We start from the raw sequence: 19,132 nt of genomic DNA on the forward strand, positions 1-19,132 counted from the left end.
ACATGGTTGGCAGTGATTGGATGATGCTGGACATTACTTTGAATCAGATATAATTATGCTAATTTCTGAAGTAATTTATGTAACGTCTCAAAAACATGAATAACCAACACTCCTGGAAACATAATAAACAATTAGCTGAAAAACAAAATGAACTTTCTATTGCTTAGTGTTATTTAAGATCTCACAATGTATTCCCACTGTCTACATATGTGGACATACATTTTTAGGAAATTTTGTTTTGCTTCTTTATTAGGTGCTACTAGTTACAAATCAAACAGGGAAATGGAAAATGCACAAAGCAGTCACACTCGGGTCTCAGGAGGATAAATAAATATATATTATATATATGCAATTTCAAGATATCATATTTATTGATGGAACACATGGATTATTTTTTTTTTGTTTTTTTTAAAGCTACAATGTGACCAAAATGATTAAAAAAAAAACTAATGATAACATAATTTGTAAAATAATATTTTGTTATGTACCTAGTTGGAAAGTCCCCTGTATAATTAACAGCATTAGCTGAGAGATAATTTATTTTGTATTTAAGCAAAATGGACATTATAACTGAAATATCCCCAAATGAATCTGAATCAAATTGAAAAGCTTGTATCAGAATTGAATAAAAATTAGGAAATCTATATCAATACCCAGCCCTACTTATTACACACACAATATTTATTCAAATTTCACCAAAAAATGTAAATCAAAAAATGCTTGTAATCTATTGAGAAAGCTGCCAAACCCACGGTTAATAATCTCAAATTGGCTAAATATACCGGATTAACCGGCCTAGCCAATATTTCAGACTATAATAATGAGCCTTCATGTTTTGCAGAATGGCCTCTTTCAGTGTAACTGGCGGCACTGCAAAAATGTGCACAGGGAACTGAAAATGACTACACCAATGATGAAGTACTGGGGAGCGAGCAGTCCGGGAGATATTCATGCAGGATAAGTGACAGTGATATTAATGGCCCACGACGTAAAAATGCGTTATAACGCTTCTGGTCAGATGAGTCAGAGGGAGAGTATGATGTTGTGGGGCAGGCAGGCAGTTTCAAAGAGAAGAGGACAAGTCCTAAAACATGACTATTTGATCATAATTTTTCTGCAGGGGTCACACCCTTTTAAGCCATTTCAAAAGGAACTATGCATGTGTGTAAACAACATATACATATGCACTTTGGTTGTATATATGTACAGTGGAGGCCAAAAGTTTGGAATAATGTACAGATTTAGCTCTTACGGAAAGAAATTGGTACTTTTAGTTAGTGCCCGACCGATATATCGGTCGGCCGATATTTTACCGATATGCGCCAATAAGAAAACTTTTTAGCTACTTTAAATTGTTGTCAGCTGAGTGGAAGCTAATGTGCAAACATGTATTCACTGAACTGTTTTGTTCAGGATTCACAGTTTGGTACCCCCTTCAACTGAACAATTCCAGTCGCTGCATTTACAAAATGTAATATTTAGAAGTCTGGTTTTCCAGACATTAAAATAGGATATGTAATAAAAGTAGATTTAATAAATAGTATATTTGACCTCTATAAACAATAATATATAGGAACTGTATCTAAAATAAATGAGGGGTGATACATACTAATACAACAGGCTGGAAAAATTGAATTTATTCATTTTAATATCCTTTATATATATTTTGAATGTGTTGAAACTTGACACCGGCACCCTAAAAACGGCACCATTAGATCGGTTTCTTGCTGAAGAGCCGCTTAAAAGTAAGCTTATTTTTCTCTCTCTCTCATAAATGTAAATGAGTGTAAATGCCAACACCTCATATATGTCGAAATGATTGATGCCTGTCAACCAAAACATGAGCTCATTGATGTCATTAAATGAGTCTGCTTTTTTATTCCATCAGCTACTCCTGGTCGTAAATAGTTAGTTCATACGTAGGGTTACATCCTACATACATTTAATGGTGCAACGCTCAAATATTTATTAGAGCGTAAACTGTGACTTAGTGCCCATTTACGCCACAACTAGGCTAAGTTGTAATGTACGTATAGCTGGTGCAACCAGCCCCTGATGTTTATTTAGCTATTTATTTTATTTTAATTTATTCTTTATTTAAATGGTCAGCATTTGACTGATACTAAACAGCACTGATGTTAAGCTATTTATTTTATTTTTATTTATTCTTTATTTTAATGGTCAGCATTTGACTGATACTAAACAGTACTGATGTTTAGCTATTTACTGTATTTTTATTCTTTATTTAAATGGTCAGCAATTGACTTATACTAAACATACAGTACTGATGTTAATTAAGCTATTTATTTTATTTTTATTTATTTATTTTCTCAGTGTTCATTTCTAGAATTTGTTGACAATGTATAATAATAATGTCAAATGTTCTTTGATGAAAATATTTGTTTAAGAAAGCAGCCTTCTGAGTACCTTTGCATAGTCATATATGTGCAAAATCGGTACACAATCCACATGAATTTTCCCTCTCTAAAATCGGTATCGGTCCCAAAAATCCCATATCGGTCGGGCTCACCAAAGTGGCATTCAACTGATCACAATGTATAGTCAGGACATTAATAACATGAAAAATTACTATTACAATTTGAAAAAAATGTTCAGAACTTCTTAACCCTCTGGGGTCGACGGACGCACCGGCGCGTCCTGCTGGATTTTGTCCGCATAACAGCGGAAACAACTTAAAATACGTCATTTTTGGGCATACAGATAAGTGTAAGACATCATTAGAAACTATAAAGGGTCTACTTTTATTTGTGTACACTCACAATAACAACAAAACCTTGTGCTTTTGTAAAATAAAGAAAATAAACAGGGTGCACTTTCAGCCGTCTCTGTCTCCGCGAGCATCTTTCTGAAACACATCACAAAAATGAAGTGAAACTCCGCAAATATTTATCACACAAACATGAAACATATGTCTAAAGAAAGATTAAAATGTCTACTTTTAAATAAAACAATTCAAATTTAAAACAAATATTCTCCTGCAATGTAATCTGTATGAAACAAAGCAATGTACAGTTTCTATGGGCTGAGCTAATTATCGCTAATGTGATCACACCCACCAGCAGAGTGCTCTATTCATACGGTAATGTACTGAGGCGATCAATGCAAATGGTAAACGTCCCCAACAATGCCTTAAAAAGCATCATGTTCATCATCAGATTCATTAACTTTTCTGCGCGTTTGGAAGATGGCACACTACACAGGTGAGGAAGCTCTACAGATGGTCCTGGATAGTGAGGAAGAGTTCACATTTTCCTCAGAAGAAGAGCGGGACTCCGACGATGAATGTTTACATTTTGAAGAGCGTCCTGATCAAGCCGAGGATATAATTCCGGATGAGTAAGTCATTTAGTTTTACTTACATTAGTTGACATGCTATTTTATATAAACATGTACATATTTTACTAGTTGGACTATTTCCAGACTTGCCAGCCAGGATTCAGAGTATTGACATTTGAAATATGTCCTAATAGGCAAGTTTTAGTTACATTTAAATGTTGTTTCGGCTAAAGCAGATATTTAAATTGTATGCTGTATGATATCAATATGATATGTAATATGATATAAAAATAATATGAATGTTTAGATTATATTTTAACTAGTGTTTATGCTGCCTCATTATCATCAAAGAAGCTTGTGCTTGCAAATATCTGTTCAGGTGTAAATGTGTAAAATGTGCTGTAAATATGCCCATATTAGAAAATCAGCATATTAGAATGATTTCTGAAGGATCATGTGACACTGAAGACTGCAGTAATGATGCTGAAAATTCAGCTTTGATCACAGGAATAAATTGCATTTTACAGTATATTCAAATAGAAAAGTTATTTTAAATTGTAAAAATATTTCACAATATCACTGTTTTTGCTGTATTTTGGATCAAATAAATGCAGCCTTGGTGAGCAGAAGAGACTTCTTTTAAAAACATTAAAAAAATCTTACTGATCTAAAACTTTTAAATGGTAGTGTAGGTCTAAAGTAAAGTCTTTATGTAAAGAAAATGTATAGTCAGATAATACATTCAATCATTAAGTCTCCTCACATTCATTCTCTCTCAGGGGAGGGGTCTTTGTCTCCTCAGGTGTGAATCACATCAATATTCATGATCATCCATGCCTCCTCGCATATGGCCTTTCTAACACTAAAAGTGTCTTACAAAAGTTAAATGACTATATTTTTTTGTATGAATGAGTGATGAGGATGGTTTTCACATCATTTTATAGCAAAAACTCTAGGCTACAAAATCTTGTGAACAAATGTTTAGTATGTGATATATGGCCTTATTTCAGTGACTTAAAATTTTTGTTTTTTCAAAAACCACACATAAACGTTATTTTCTCAAAAATACAAACATGTACATACATGTTGCTCACATATTATTGTAACCCGTTTGTGCTGAATACAGTGTTATCAGATTTTAGCCATTAATATGTTTTTAAGCAACTGAAAAAAGCACAAATGTCAAGGCATCTCAAAACTTCTCCAGGGCCCAAAACACCCTCAGACCCCAGAGGGTTAAACTACTTCAAAGTGTTCTCATCAAAAAATCCTCCACATGCAGCAATGACAGCTTTGCAGATCCTTGGCATTCTAGCTGTCAGTTTGTCCAGATTTCACCCCACGCTTCCTGTAGCACTTGCTATAGATGTGGCTGTCTTGTCGGGCACTTCTCACGCACCTTACAGTCTAGCTGATCCCACAAAAGCTCAATGGGGTTAAGATCCATAACACTCTTTTCCAATTATCTGTTGTCCAATGTCTGTGTTTCTTTGCCCACTCTAACCTTTTCTTTTTGTTTTTCTGTTTCAAAAGTGGCTTTTTCTTTGCAATTCTTCCCATAAGGCCTGCACCCCTGAGTCTTCTCTTTACTGTTGTACATGAAACTGGTGTTGAGCAGGTAGAATTCAATGAAGCTGTCAGCTGAGGACATGCGAGGCATCTATTTCTCAAACTAGAGACTCTGATGGACTTATCCTCTTGTTTAGTTGTACATCTGGCCTTCCACATCTCTTTCTGTCCTTGTTAGAGTCAGTTGTCCTTTGTCTTTGAAGACTGTAGTGTACACCTTTGTATGAAATCTTCAGTTTTGTGGCAATTTTAAGCATTGTACAGCCTTCATTCCTCACAACAATGATTAACTGACGAGTTTCTAGAGAAAGATGTTTCTTTTTTTCCATTTTTGACCTAATATTGACCTTAAGACATGCCAGTCCATCGCATACTGTGGCAACTCAAATACAAACACAAAAACAATGTTAAGCTTAATTTAATGAACCAAATAGGTTTCAGCAGTGTTTGATATAATGGCAAGTGATTTTCTAGTACCAAATTAGCAATTTAGCATGATTACTCAAGGATAAGGTGTTGGAGTGATGGCTGCTGGAAATGGGGCCTGTCTAGATTTGATCAAAAATGACTTTTTTCAAAGAGTGATGGTGCTGTTTTTTTACATCAGTAATGTCCTGACTATACTTTGTGATAAGTTGAATGCTACTTTGGTGAATTAAAGTACTAATTTCCTTCCAAAACAGCAAAATCTGTAAATTTTTCCAAACCTTTGGCCGCCAGTGTATGTGCAAACACTAGGACAGGTAACATACAGACCTCTGGCATAGCGATCAGGGAGTATCACAGCAAAATAATGAGGTAATTCCAACGGTATGCTGTTTTTCTTCAGACAATACAAGCAACTAGTCCTTTAGGTGACTGGGGCTTAAGTCAGCCTAACGGAGGTTAAGTCCTCTCAATAACTGCTTAATCTGAATCCAATGGATCTAAGGAGCAGTTTTGGTCTCCCACACTGCTTTCATAACAGACCAAGGAGAATTATTGAAAGCATATGCCTACAAAGGACTAAGAAATTACTGCCACACTGACAAACTGGGAAACAAAACAAATATGAAGTTAGATATGGTTGTGGCATGCCTCCCTGGTCTGAGCCAATGAAATATAATTAAATAAGTGGATTAACCTCAATACAAAGCAATCCCCCACACAAGAAAAGAGAGATGAGGACAGATACATAGATATGGCAGACACAACAATGGAAAAAATTTATATATTTCTAAGGGCTCAATGATATGGACAAAAAATCGAATTGCGAATTATTTTTGAAAAATACTGTGATTACGATTTAAACTGCGATATGATTATAAACAAATACAAACTAGTAAATGCTTTCTTGTATGTTTGTAGTCATTGGAAAACATGCTCTACTGCCAACAGATATTCTGTTCAAGAAAGGTTGCTCACACTTGAATCCTCTTAAAACGAACCTAAACAAATAAAAAATACAGTAAAATATAGATAGGAAAAAAAAACAGATTCACATCACATTGTACCTCTTCACTGTGTATATGTTTTTGTGTAATAGGCAGACTGTCCGCACTATTAATTAAAAGAGATCAAATCAGATTTGCGCATTCAGACATTAACAACCTATCTGCATGGGTTGCTTTGGTAACGACGTAGGCGTACCCATGTGATGATGCTTTCAAAACAGATGCAGGAAAAATGGAGGTGCATCATCTCGCTCTCCAAATAAGCGCCCTGTCCAGTCGCGGTGCAGAACTCCTCTCCGTCGCACAAGAAAAACTCAGCGACGGAGGAAACTGGTAAATATCGTGATGTTCCGTGCTGCAGTAACCGATTTCTGATGTCATCGTTGTGTGTCGCGTTAAGAGTGACACAAAAGATTATTTGAAATCCGTTTTGAGAAGCCAGAGCGTCCGGACTGAGACGCATCTGAAAAAAATCTGACTTCAATCGCATTTGAAACCACCTCCAGATGTGGTTTGAATCAGATTCGGAAAAATCAGATTTCATGTGTTTTTTTGCTGTCCAGACTATCAAAACTCATCTGGATACAATATGGATATGCAAAAAAATCGGATTTTTAGTGGCAGTCTGAACATAGCCACGTTGCGTCTCTGTAGACGTACAGTGCACGTCAGGGCACCAGGCACCAAGAGATTATGGGAGGCACTAAGGGATTTTTTTCCCCCTCTCATTTGTTCTCTTCCTCAACACCCACCATCAACTCTCAAATCTTGAGCTCCTTGTTTGTGGTAGCCAATCATGTACATTCCTAGCTAAACGGTTGCCTAGCTACTGCAACAAGCTCTTGGTCAAAACCATCACAATTTTTGGACAATTCAGCATCCCAAATATATGCCGCCTTCAAGTACTCCAGAGCGTTTAGGTCATTTTGGTCAAAATAAAATGGATGCAAAAGGCAAATTCATATTTCTTTCTTTCTTTTCCTCTACCCAGCAAAATACAGGGCCCATTTTAGTGCTAGTGTTACAAAATGGAAAGAAAAGTTGTGCATGCCACAGAGAAATGATGGGAAACGTAGTTTTGGCATGTGTAGCATTTTCAACAGAACACAAAATATATACAACCTAAACTGTACAGTCAAAATTTACAAGTAAATCTTTTACTTGAAAATGTATTACCAATACCAATTCTATCATTATTTACTTTGTTTTAGCATTTTTAATGTTGTTCCAAACAAATATGATGTTTTTTTTTGTTGTTGTTGTTTTTTTTTTTACAGTGGAACACAAATGAACAATTTTCTAGAATCATTATGCAGGTATTTTTTTACACGACAGTTCATAGTGATCGTATGGCTTCAGAAGACTTGGAATATTGCACACAAGTCGTTAGGACTTTTTTATAATGCTATTTATAAAAAAACGTAAGGTCATTTTTAGACCTTAAAAGCCATGGTCACTATGAACTGTTGCTGTTTAAAAAACACCTTAAATATCTCATTGTTTGTTCCACTCAATATAGTATGAACATGAGAGTGAGAACAAATGACAGAATTTTCATTTGTGGGTAAACTATTCCTTTGACCTATGTGGTGGCATTCATTCATTCCGACATGACTTGAATGTAGCATCAATTTATCTTTTAGGACAGAAAGAAAACAAAACAAAAAGGAAAACAACAGGCCACCAAAAATGTTGCGGGGAGGCGTAAGTCTGCAAACTGATACAGGCCTTTTTGAATTGAAGTATATCAACTAGAATTAAATGCACACACATCAGCCAGAGTTGAGAGAACATTATACCTAGCATCCATCTCAGTCGAAAGAATTGAATATCAAGTTACACCAAGCAGACAGGAACCACACCTTTTCATGGGCAACTTCAAGAATCTCCATATTAGTGATTAAAGGGTTCCCGTCATGCTCCTCTTCTCTAGCTAACAGGCCGGCTGTAACATGGTCCAGTACAGCAGCCCTTAATTGGTCGAGCCATTAGAGACACAAACACTCAACAAAGAAAATGGCTGTGCCATAAACAAGACCCTCACTGTCCATGCTTCCCATTTAATTTCACATTAACTGAATGAAAAACTGCAAATCAGCAAATCGAGGGAGGGGGAAAGACGTATTGCATAAGACACTTTACTTACTAACCTTCAGCCATTATGACAAACGAGGTTCTCCAACTTGCTGAGGCATGTACATTTAGAAATAATGCAGAAGACCGAAACTCTACAAGCTATATCGGAGAAGGGCTCAACAATAAAGGTTTTTCAGGCCAGAAGTTGAGAGTTTTACTTTCCCTGACAATATTTTACATTTTGCTTCATTACAAACTTGTTTTGAAGCAAAAAAGTATTTAAAAATCTGACAAAAAGACAAAACTGTGTACTTCTTTCATAAGGGCATGAACAACAATCCCATGAAGCATTGCGAATGAAAATCCAATTAAAAATGATGGAAAAATATAAAACTAATCATTTATAGTTGTTGATCAGATATTTACTCATATATAAGTAGCTTGAGAGTGTAGAAAGGGATTTTTTCCCTTCAGGATCATGGGTAGTGTAGTTCTTTACCAGAAATTCTGCTATTAAAGAGGTCATGAAATGGAGAATCAAAATTTCCTTGATATTTAGACATCTAAGAGGTAACTGTACTATAAAAACATCCTGTAAATTTCAGAACTCAAAACTTCCTCCCCAGTCTAAATACAGTATTAACAGTTGCCACCCTGCTGAAACGTCTCGTTTTGAAATCTGTCTGTTTTTGATGTCACGACACATTGCTCATTTGTATTTACACATCCCACAACATGCGCCATCGCACCCTTGGCCCCATCCACTGGCGCACAGGTCAAGAGAGCAGGCCTTGTGTGGCAAACTATTCCAAACATAACACCAAAGGGGAACCATCTGGACTATTTTTGAATATATTCATGCACTAGACAGACATCTTTGACTGACTGATTCATATCTCGTGGCGCTTTTAAAAGACGCAGTGTCAAGTTACAACTCTGAAAGGGAAAAGCATTTCTCTTTCATTCAGCTTCTGCCTGTGTCACCCAAACACGTCATGGACACGTTCTTTTGACCATCTGCGCTATTTTTTATTGTTGGTGTATGTAAACATAGAACGTCTTTGACGATGGACGTCTTTGACCGTTTCTGTGTGTTTCTGGCGATGTGCACCTCAGTGCGCCTGCAGTATGTGTGCGCGTAATTTTACAGTGCTTTGGACTATGATGTGTTAGTTTTTGTCGGCTCAAGTCAATGTCGATTGTTTGTAAACTGTTATGATACGATTCAAGCTTTGCAAAGGAACTGTTAAGGATGAGGCTGTTAAAAACACTTCAAAAACGTAAGTAAACCATTTCATTCATGAATATTTCAAATGTCATGACAGTTTGATGGTTTATGGTCCTAATGTAATCAGTTGTGCTTGAGATGAACAGTTTAATATATTCAGATGCAATGTGTTGAATGTGTAAACCCGGCAATTCTGTTTTGTAATGTTCTTCTGATTGAGTTTGCTGAATTTGAGGGGCCGCATGATGTTAGCCAATAATAACTGGCCGTTTATGTTGAAGTTTTAAGGATGGCCAAAAACAAGGTGGAAAATGATCACACACTCCATGGGTTATTTTTTCAACCCAAACGCTGGGTTGATCCTGTTGGATCAATGTATTGGGATATTTGCTCTCTGTTGGGTAGTTTTTATGTAACCCAGTCACTGGATTAGTGGTTGGGTCATTTTCACTGACAGCTGGAACTATTCACCCCTCCCTCCATCCCGATGCGACAACCCAGCGGTGCCGTCAGAACAGCCCAGCTGATGACTTACCTGACGCGGGCTTTCTGGTTCATAGTCAGGAGTTATCGGTTCTCAGCGTGAACAAATTGGAGGATTTATTCAGTGAAATAAGGTTTGTGTCAGTGTTTTTATCTATACTATCATTACTGTACACCAAAAAATACAAAGATACTGTTCCATAATCAGAACTGGGCAGCTCATTTGACATCAGCTGTTATTAGATGTCACACTAGCTTCGTGAGCTTTGGCTACGTTAGCCTGTAATGCCCACTGGACGCTGAATATGTTTATTTACTTTTTCAGATTTTTTTAAGTAATGCAAACGTCTCCTTTTCTGCGACATTTGCCATTTTGAATCCAAAGCATATCACCAACATGATTCATTTAGTTCATACCCTGTATCACCCTGTCTACAACGGATGCGAGCGGTGCGTCGCTGATACGAAGGCCGTTTCACAACACTCGCATAACAGACTTCTGGGCTTCAACACAACGCTTAACGCAAGCGTCATGCGGAGCTTTGTCCAACATATGAAAAGAGTTGGTGTACATGGTAAACACTGAAAACGTATTTGAATTTAGAGTAGAAAATTGTCAGGGGAACAAATAAGGTAACTATTAATGAATACATAAATTATGAGCCATCGAATATCGAATCAAAGTGTGAGTTTTTCTTTGTACTTTAAAACAATCACCAGTGAGGCAAACACTTGTGTGAAAAATCACAAACTGGTGCAAACTTCGGCCTGTTATTGCACAGAAATATTTACATTTATTAACCATGCCTCCAGCGTTCTGATGACTATTAGATTGCTAATAATTTGGGTTGATATCTTTCTTTAACCTTTTTGCTTTTCTTTTCTTATTGTCTTTTTGTAAGTTGGATCAAATATTGTGGAGTACCTCCAGCAGGCTGTGATGTCGAGGCCTTATAAATCCTAAACTCAGCAAAACAGGCCTGCACATAGATCATTTTGAATTCTTATTTTAATTTGATACATTTTGTTCATTCCTTACATAAATAGTTTTCTAGTAAAGTAAGATTTAAAGAGATAGCTCACCCAAAAATGAAAATACTCTCATCATTTACTCACTATCTTGCCTTCCCAGATGTGTACAACTTACTTTCTCCTGCAGAACACAAATGAAGATTTTCAGAAGAATATCTCAGCTCTGCAGGTCCATACAATGCAAATGAATGGTGACCAAAACTTTGAAGCTCCAAACAGCACATAAATGCAGCATAAAATTAATCCATATGGTTCCAATGGTTAAATGACTGTGAAAGTGAGAAACACATCAATATTTAAGTATTTTTTTTAATTACTATATATTTTAACTTTCACATCTAAAACACACGTAGCACATATTTAGTTTTTCTTTCAGATGTGAAAGTGGAGATTTAGAGTAAGAAAGCATTATTTATTTATCTGTTTCTCACTCACATCTATCATATCACTGAAGACATGGATTTAACCACTTATGAGTCTTATGGATTACTTTCATGCTGCCCTTATGTACTTTTTGGAGCTTCAAAGTTCTGACCACTATTCACTTACATACAATGGAGCTGAGATGTTCTGAACAAAAACAAATAATTTTAGAAGCAGAAGAAAGGCATACACATCTGGGATAAGTGTGAGTAAATGAGAGATTTTTCATTTTGGGGTGAACTATCCTTTTAATAATACAATGGGTGTTTAATGTTTTTAATGCCTAGTGTATTTAACATTATTTATAAATGTTACTTTATTGTTCTACATGCTGTTTATTAAAATGTTTGTAAAATAGTTTGTTTAAATGTATTTATTGCACGCATTTGTTTTCATCCAAAAATAAAGGAGCTACCATGTTTGCACATTTATTTATTTTACAATATTTTTTTAAGGATAAAACAATCTGAAAATATTAACCCACTTATGAGATCAAATTAACCCAGCATTCCTGTAAAAATGAACCAGCATTTGGGTTAAATAAATAACCCAACTTGCTGGGTTAGTTTAGCCCAACGTGTGTTCTGTCCCATATTTAAACAGCGGCTGGGCTAAAAACAACCCAATTAGGGTTATTTTTAACCCAGCATTTTTTAGTGTATATTACTAAATTGTGACTGTTTTGGTGAGACAAACTTTCATAACATTATCATTCGACTTCAGGGAAGATTATAAAATTATATATACAAAAAAAAAAAAAAGCACTTCATAACCCCTTTAAACACAATTTCTAAAAGCTGATATAACGTAGTCTGATGGCTTCAGCAAAAGCATATACCATCGCTTAACAACCTCTGAGCTCACGGTACGACTGTATTTACAGGCTTATAAGTTATCGTGAAAAATGTATTTGCCTATGGAAAAATGAATGTTGACATTTGACACGCACATCCGTTTCATGAGATTGTCGCGCATGCTATCTCTGGAGGACGCATGTTCAAGCGATTCCAGCAGGCTTCCCGAAATTTTTGCTCCAGAGACAGAAGAACGCGCACAACAAAAGACCCATTTGCATTCTAGTTTTTTTTTTTTTTACCGTAAAGCACTATGAAGGAAGTCAAACATCTCTAATGGTTTTTAAACTAAAAAAATCACCCCCCTTACTAAAATCCTGTTTGAATGATGTTGGATATTAGCAAACAAAACTGGCCATGCTTGCCTTCAGATATTCATATATTATCTATAGAGATGACTTTATCATTAAGAGCCTCAAAAGGATCATTTTTATTGATTTTCCAGACAAATCTTAGAATATCGTTATATATATTGTTATCGTAATATAAAATTATTAATATCGTGATACAAGATTTTGGTCATATCGCCCACCCCTAATAGGGATGCAAAGAAATTTCAGCCCCTGAAAATGGCATAAAATGCTAATTTCGGTTTTCGGCCTAGTCTTGCCCTATCTAGTTTCGGATAGGGCAAGTCACAGTTTTGTCAGCCAGCCCAAAACTCTCTCACCCTGACTATAGGCCATCTATATTGTTGAGTCCTGCTTGAGATTAATGCTTATTTCATTAAAAAATGGAAATCATTACACATGATTCATCTCGAAGTTGGATGATAATTTTTTCCCAAGCAATCAATGGCTCAGTTTCACTTTGCCTGCAACACAGTCATAATTTTATATGACAATAAAGTTTACTATCAGCTCAAATTATACAAAATCCTCCCTGGTGTATGACTCAGCTACAGGCCAATTTTTCCAGTGTATCGGAGTAGCAACTGAACATTCAAATGAGACAAATGAACATGTGCCAATGAATACCACCTTTCCCACAGCAACCAATGCAGGGCTTTGAAACATACCTTAAATCGGCTTGTTCCTGGAAACATCTATCTTTCATTCTTCAACCGAAATGACTAAAAAGAATCTCTTTTTTTCCTACTGAGCGCTCCATTCTCTTTTTACTCTAATCAAAAGCAGCTTTACACTTCAGGAGCTACACAACAAAACGTGTAGTTCTGCAACACCACATGGTACTGATAAACACATGCATGTGCAAAAAGGTTCATGAAATTACTGCTAAACTGCAGGTGGGACTATTTGCCAGATTTTTGCTGCAAGGCACAACACCTTTTTACGTGTCTCTCGGTTTCGCACTTTAAATTCTGAGAAATCAGGGATGGACAGAGACAGAAAGAGTCGTTTCTTTGATCTAATGTCACTTTGCAAGTAATTCTGTATGCATTTCTCCTAGAAACAGTTTGAGGAATCACAAACATGCTGGGTTTCAAAACACAAGTCCAAGCAGTGGTCAGGGGGCATATGGTATTTCTGTAGCTCAACTGGTAGAACATGGCTCTACCAACACAAAGAATGTTGGTTCTATTCCCAGGGATCACACACAGTACGTTGTTGATTACATGCACTTTAAAACTTTAATTTCAGTCCAACTAAAACAATCATTAATCATTTTAAAATATTATGTACACGCTTTAGTCGAATTTTGCAAAGTCGGACTAACAGAACAGTTGCTAGAACATGGCTCTAGCAACACCAAGGGTGTGCGTTCACTTCCCAGGGAACACACACAGGACTTACATGCACTTTAGAAGTTCGGTTTCATTCAGAAATAGTAATTCAACTTTTTAAAATGTCATATAAACACTTTAGTCTGACTGAAATCGTTACGGTCTGATTTTAGCGAAGTCGGAATAACAAACCTGCTGCTAAAACATGGCTCTAACAAGACCAAAGTTGTGGGTTCAATTCCCAGGGAACACACACGGACCGTTTGCATGCACTTTAAAACTTCGATTTCAGTCAGACAAATATAGTCATTCTTCTTTTTAAAATTTCATCTAAACGCTTTAGTCCGACTGAAATCGTACTAGTCTGATTTTTGCAAAGTTGGACAAACAAACCTGTTGCTAGAACATGGCTCCAACAACATCAAGGTTGTGCTTTTAATTCCAAGGCAACACACACAGTCTCTTTACATGCACTTTAAAAGTTCCATTTCAGTTGGACTAAAATAGCAATTCATCTTTCGAAAATGTCATGTAAACACTTTAGTCCAACTAAAATCGCACCAGTCCGATTTTTGCAAAGTTGGACTAACAGACCTGGATAATGCGACTGTAGCTCGTCATCGTTCAGCATGTACACATTAATCGGACCACAACTGGCTACACTTGCCAAGTGTATTTCACACTTCCTCAGTTGACGTCCTTCCTTCAATTGTGCAATTACGCATTGTATCATGTATACTTGGACAGACAGATAAAGACTGCAGCTTGACTACACCAAAATGTGTAAATGTTTCTATAGCTCAACTGGTAGAGCATAGCTCTAACAATGGCAAGGTTCTGGGTTTAATTCCAGGGGAACAAACAGTATGTTTACATGCACTTTTAAAGTTTAATTTCAGTTGAACTAAAACAATAATTAGCCCTTTGTACAAGCTTTTCTCCAACAGTCCCATTTTTGCTTAGTCAGACTAACAGACATGGATAATGCGATTATAGATTAGAATTGTGCATGTGAACGTAATGGCATACTAAACTGTCAGAGTGTCGGGCAAATACATAAACGTAAATCCGCATTTCTATTAAAAATCTGAAATCTCTGTTGATGATGCCTATTCTTCTCCTCCCTTCAATGCACATACAACAGGTTCATCCCATATTGCATTGTATCCAACTGATAGTACACAAGCACACCTTAAGTAAGATGCAGATAAAGTGTCTTACCTCTTGCTGACAGTTTCTTTGTGTTAATAATTTTAGCAGCATATTCCTGGCCAGTGGATTTCTTCACACATCTCCGCACTACGGAGAAGGCACCCCTGTCAATGAAGAACACATGAAGCTTGATTTCCCTCGAAAACAAAAGATGCAAACTCGTCCAAACGCGGAAAGAGCTGTCAATCATGCAAGACATAACAGCAGTGCCATTATAAATGCACCCAAGAGGTGGAAACATTGAGCATGGCTTAAAAAGAAGTGCAACTCACAAATGTGTCACTTATGTAGAAATGTCAAAATAAAATGTCTTAAAATAACATATTAACTTAATAGAACACTATACAACAAAAATGATATCTGCTACTAGAAAAATGGGAAATATTTATGGCATGCACAGAACATCACATCTGCAGTCTGTCAGAAGGCTGTAAATCTCTTCCTGAAAGTGAGATTGAATTCTCAGAAAAGGCGTTACTGCAACATTTATTGATTTTTTTTAATCCCTCTTTATCGCTCCACTCCCAAGATATTAAAGTGTTGTATGATTACCAAACTAGCAAATTTTGTTCTGGGAATGTTAGTCCCAGAATAGGGCTTTAAGAACGTTCTTATTTTGTTAGTCAGGAAAGTTTTAATGTACGCTGTGTAAAGTATGCTTTATAACATTCATCTGAACATTATAATGCGTTCTGGCTGCAAATCCCATTTACTGTGATCTTAATTTCTACATGTAATTCATCTTCAGTCATTGTTGTCTAACAAATACCTCTGATAATAATAATGATCATACAAATACTGAAAAAATACGATTGTGCAAAAGAAAAATTATCTATTAAAAAAACGTTCTTTCGAAGTTCTTTTTAGGTTGTCACGTAAAAACCTCCCTGCAACGTTCTGGTAACATTCTTGGAACATTAGGAGTTGGTTCCCCAAAAAAATAACTGAATGTAAACCATTTGCTAACGTAAGGGGAACATTCTGTGTTTTCTGGGTAACTGTGTGTGTGCAATAGACTCAATATTTATTTATTTTTTTTATTTTATTTATTTATTTTTTTAAGTATAAAGCTACATGAAATATAGTGCACTACATAATGAACTATGCTGCTTTCATTTTGAACTGCTCCAAAACAAAATAATGATTTCACCTCTGGTTAAGAACACAAGACAATCTACACTGCAGAGGGAAAACGATGTTGTTAAAATGCCAGGCAAAGTGCCAACAAACTACCCAAAGTAAACGTGAACAACAAGCCCTTAAAATAAAACAAGGTGTGAACATTCTATATACTACACACTACATTCAACATACTACAGTGCATATTCAGCCCTCAGACACATTCTCCATAGTATACACTACATTTAACACATTATAAGACATATGTAGTACTCAAAATCCTTTGGAGCCCTTAAAATAAAACAAGGTGTGAACATAGTGTACACTACATTGAACACAGTGCATATAGTCCTCAAAACCACTAGAGCTCTTGAAATTAAACGAGGTGTGAACATTCTACATAGCATACACTACATTCATCATTCTACAGTGCATATATATATATATATAGTACTCAAAACAAGGCATGAACAGCCTACATAGTATACACTACATTCAATAAAACAATAGGTAATTTATTGTACGCGCTAGACACCTTTTCTACATAGTATGCTAGTAGTTTACTTCACTACATTCAAAATACAATGGAACATAAATAGTACTCAAAACCCTTCAAATAAAACACGAGGCTACATTCTACACTGTATACACTACATTCAACCTACTCTAGTGCATATATATATTAGTACTCAAATATCAGTATTAAAGCTTAAACCCTGAAATTCAAAAACGTTAGATTCGTTAGCCACGCACAAGGTGCTCGATCCAGATCAAGTCCAGAACCCAGTGCTGGACTCAGTCGTGGACTTGATCCGATCAAATGCGTGGCTGTCGGAAGGGTTTACGAGTCTTTTTGCGAGTCATTTTTCCCGCTGTCAACATGCAACTCAAACAACGGAACGTAACAAACAAGAGTAAGTTGCGCCGGTGACGTCACAATGCTACATTGTTCCTTGACGTCACAATGCCACAATTACTTACTTTCCCAGCTCTTCGTAAAGCTGATACTCGTCCGTAAACCTGGTCGAGGTTACGATTGTAGCCATGTCGTGTATGATTGCGGGGAGGGGGGACGATGCCTCTGCTGCTGCTGCGGTTCAGTTTTCGGGAGGAGAAGCTCATGTGTTCCAAGGAGAGGGAGAGTGCTACAGACGGAAAGAGCGGAGGGGAGGGGCTGGTTGGTGGGGGTGGAGAGATAATAACGCGAGACTTCGATGCAATCAGCAAAGTCACGGGTAGGGTAACAGACTAGTATGCGATCCAAAATAGCTCGAAGTGTGCGATGTAACCTCTCTGAAGGTTTTTGCTTTTGACTAATTTTTTTGTGTTTGTTGAGATTAAGATTTTATTGGCAACTGTAGTGCCCCTGGGTGGATGTTTTAAGAATAAAAACTCACATACTCAAATACATACTGTATGTAACACTGTCTGGAAAAGTTAATGTTGTTCCAGGTTTTATTTGTTTTTAAAGGGATGTGTGTCCTCTGGATATCATGACAGAAATTAATTTCATTTGACTTTTTCTGGTAGACAAGTTGGAAATAATGCACCAGTGTATCGGCCACAATATTTAGCGGCCGATTATTGACCAAACTAAAACCATCTGCATGTCGGTCATAGCATAAAAATGCAGCTGTGAAAAAATAATGGTTTATTTACAATTATTTAAATACAAGTATTGCATTGCACAAAGTTTATAATCATTGTTTTATCACATTTCTGTGTGTAATATAAAGAAACCTAACAAAATAAATCAAATTCAAAAAAGCATGTCAAATATGCATAGTATTCATTTGTAATGTTTTATCATAGTTTGTAAAATGTGTGTTCTGTTATTTAGAACTGCAAAAACTTGAGTGCAAAAATGTTTTTCAACAGATCCAAACCATGTTCAAAGGGAATTACTTATCAATAGAACGATAAAATAACATTTTTAAGGCAGAACAATGTTTTGATGTCAAAATAAGGCAAGTAAGTGGTATCACCCTGTATTTTTTTATTTTTTATTTTTTTTTTATTTATTTATTTATTTTTTTGTTAAAATTGGTATCAGTATCAGCCCAAAATGTGAATATTATTGCATTCCTAAACATAATACTTTTGGGTCATTTTTTTTTTTTTTTTTTTTTAAGGGCTTTTACTTGGTATATTTCTGATTGTGAGAACAGATAAAATAGACCAAATTTAGCAATATAATCACAATATAATAAGAATGACCAAAAATGCAAATTAAACATACACAAGATACACAATTTGAGTAGTTAACATAAAATATAACATGGCAATTTACTTTCAATTGGATAAAGATTTTTGCTTAAAAATTACATATATGTACAAGTGACAAATTGTGTCATTTAGGTGCTATGACTAGTCACCATTTCTTTTATATTGTTCACCATTTTTAGGCTTTTTAAAGGCTTTTTTGCCTTCACTAGTTAATTTTAAATGGCTCTGCAATGTGACAAATTAAATCTAAAAATACAAATATCCCATGTAGTCACTAATTTAAAATGTTAAATGGTCAAATATATGTGCTATGTAGTTATTAGGTCATATAAGAATTGGAAAACATTTTTTGAAATACCTTTAGATGACTTATAGCATGTCACACCACAGGACACTGCTGAAACATGCTTGAAATTTTATGTCAACAACCTAACCCCAATATAATTGTTATTCAATAACATTTAACATACTATTCTATACTCCAAATTGGTGTCCA

At 35.9% G+C, this 19,132-nt stretch overlaps 1 protein-coding gene across 15 annotated transcripts in view; it reads right to left on the bottom strand.

The window, feature by feature from the left end:
* Positions 1–17,575, bottom strand: part of LOC127422841 (calcium/calmodulin-dependent protein kinase type II subunit gamma-like) — a 128,803-nt gene extending 111,228 nt beyond the window's left edge. For 5 of the 15 annotated variants that reach the window (XM_051666650.1, XM_051666654.1, XM_051666652.1 and 2 more), the window contains exons 1-2: positions 17,392–17,573; positions 15,301–15,395 (exon numbers count right to left, since the gene is read on the bottom strand). In XM_051666650.1, coding sequence (XP_051522610.1) covers positions 15,301–15,395; positions 17,392–17,456 — 160 coding nt within the window. In that variant the 5' untranslated portion in view covers positions 17,457–17,573. Of the gene's footprint in view, positions 1–15,300; positions 15,396–17,391 lie in introns of all 15 variants that reach the window. The other 10 variants (XM_051666646.1, XM_051666645.1, XM_051666643.1 and 7 more) reach the window with 4 other exon arrangements.
* Between the last annotated feature and the right edge of the window lie 1,557 nt (positions 17,576–19,132).

This window comes from Myxocyprinus asiaticus, chromosome 32 (assembly GCF_019703515.2).
Source record: "Myxocyprinus asiaticus isolate MX2 ecotype Aquarium Trade chromosome 32, UBuf_Myxa_2, whole genome shotgun sequence".
In the NCBI taxonomy this organism is placed as follows: Eukaryota; Metazoa; Chordata; class Actinopteri; order Cypriniformes; family Catostomidae; genus Myxocyprinus; species Myxocyprinus asiaticus.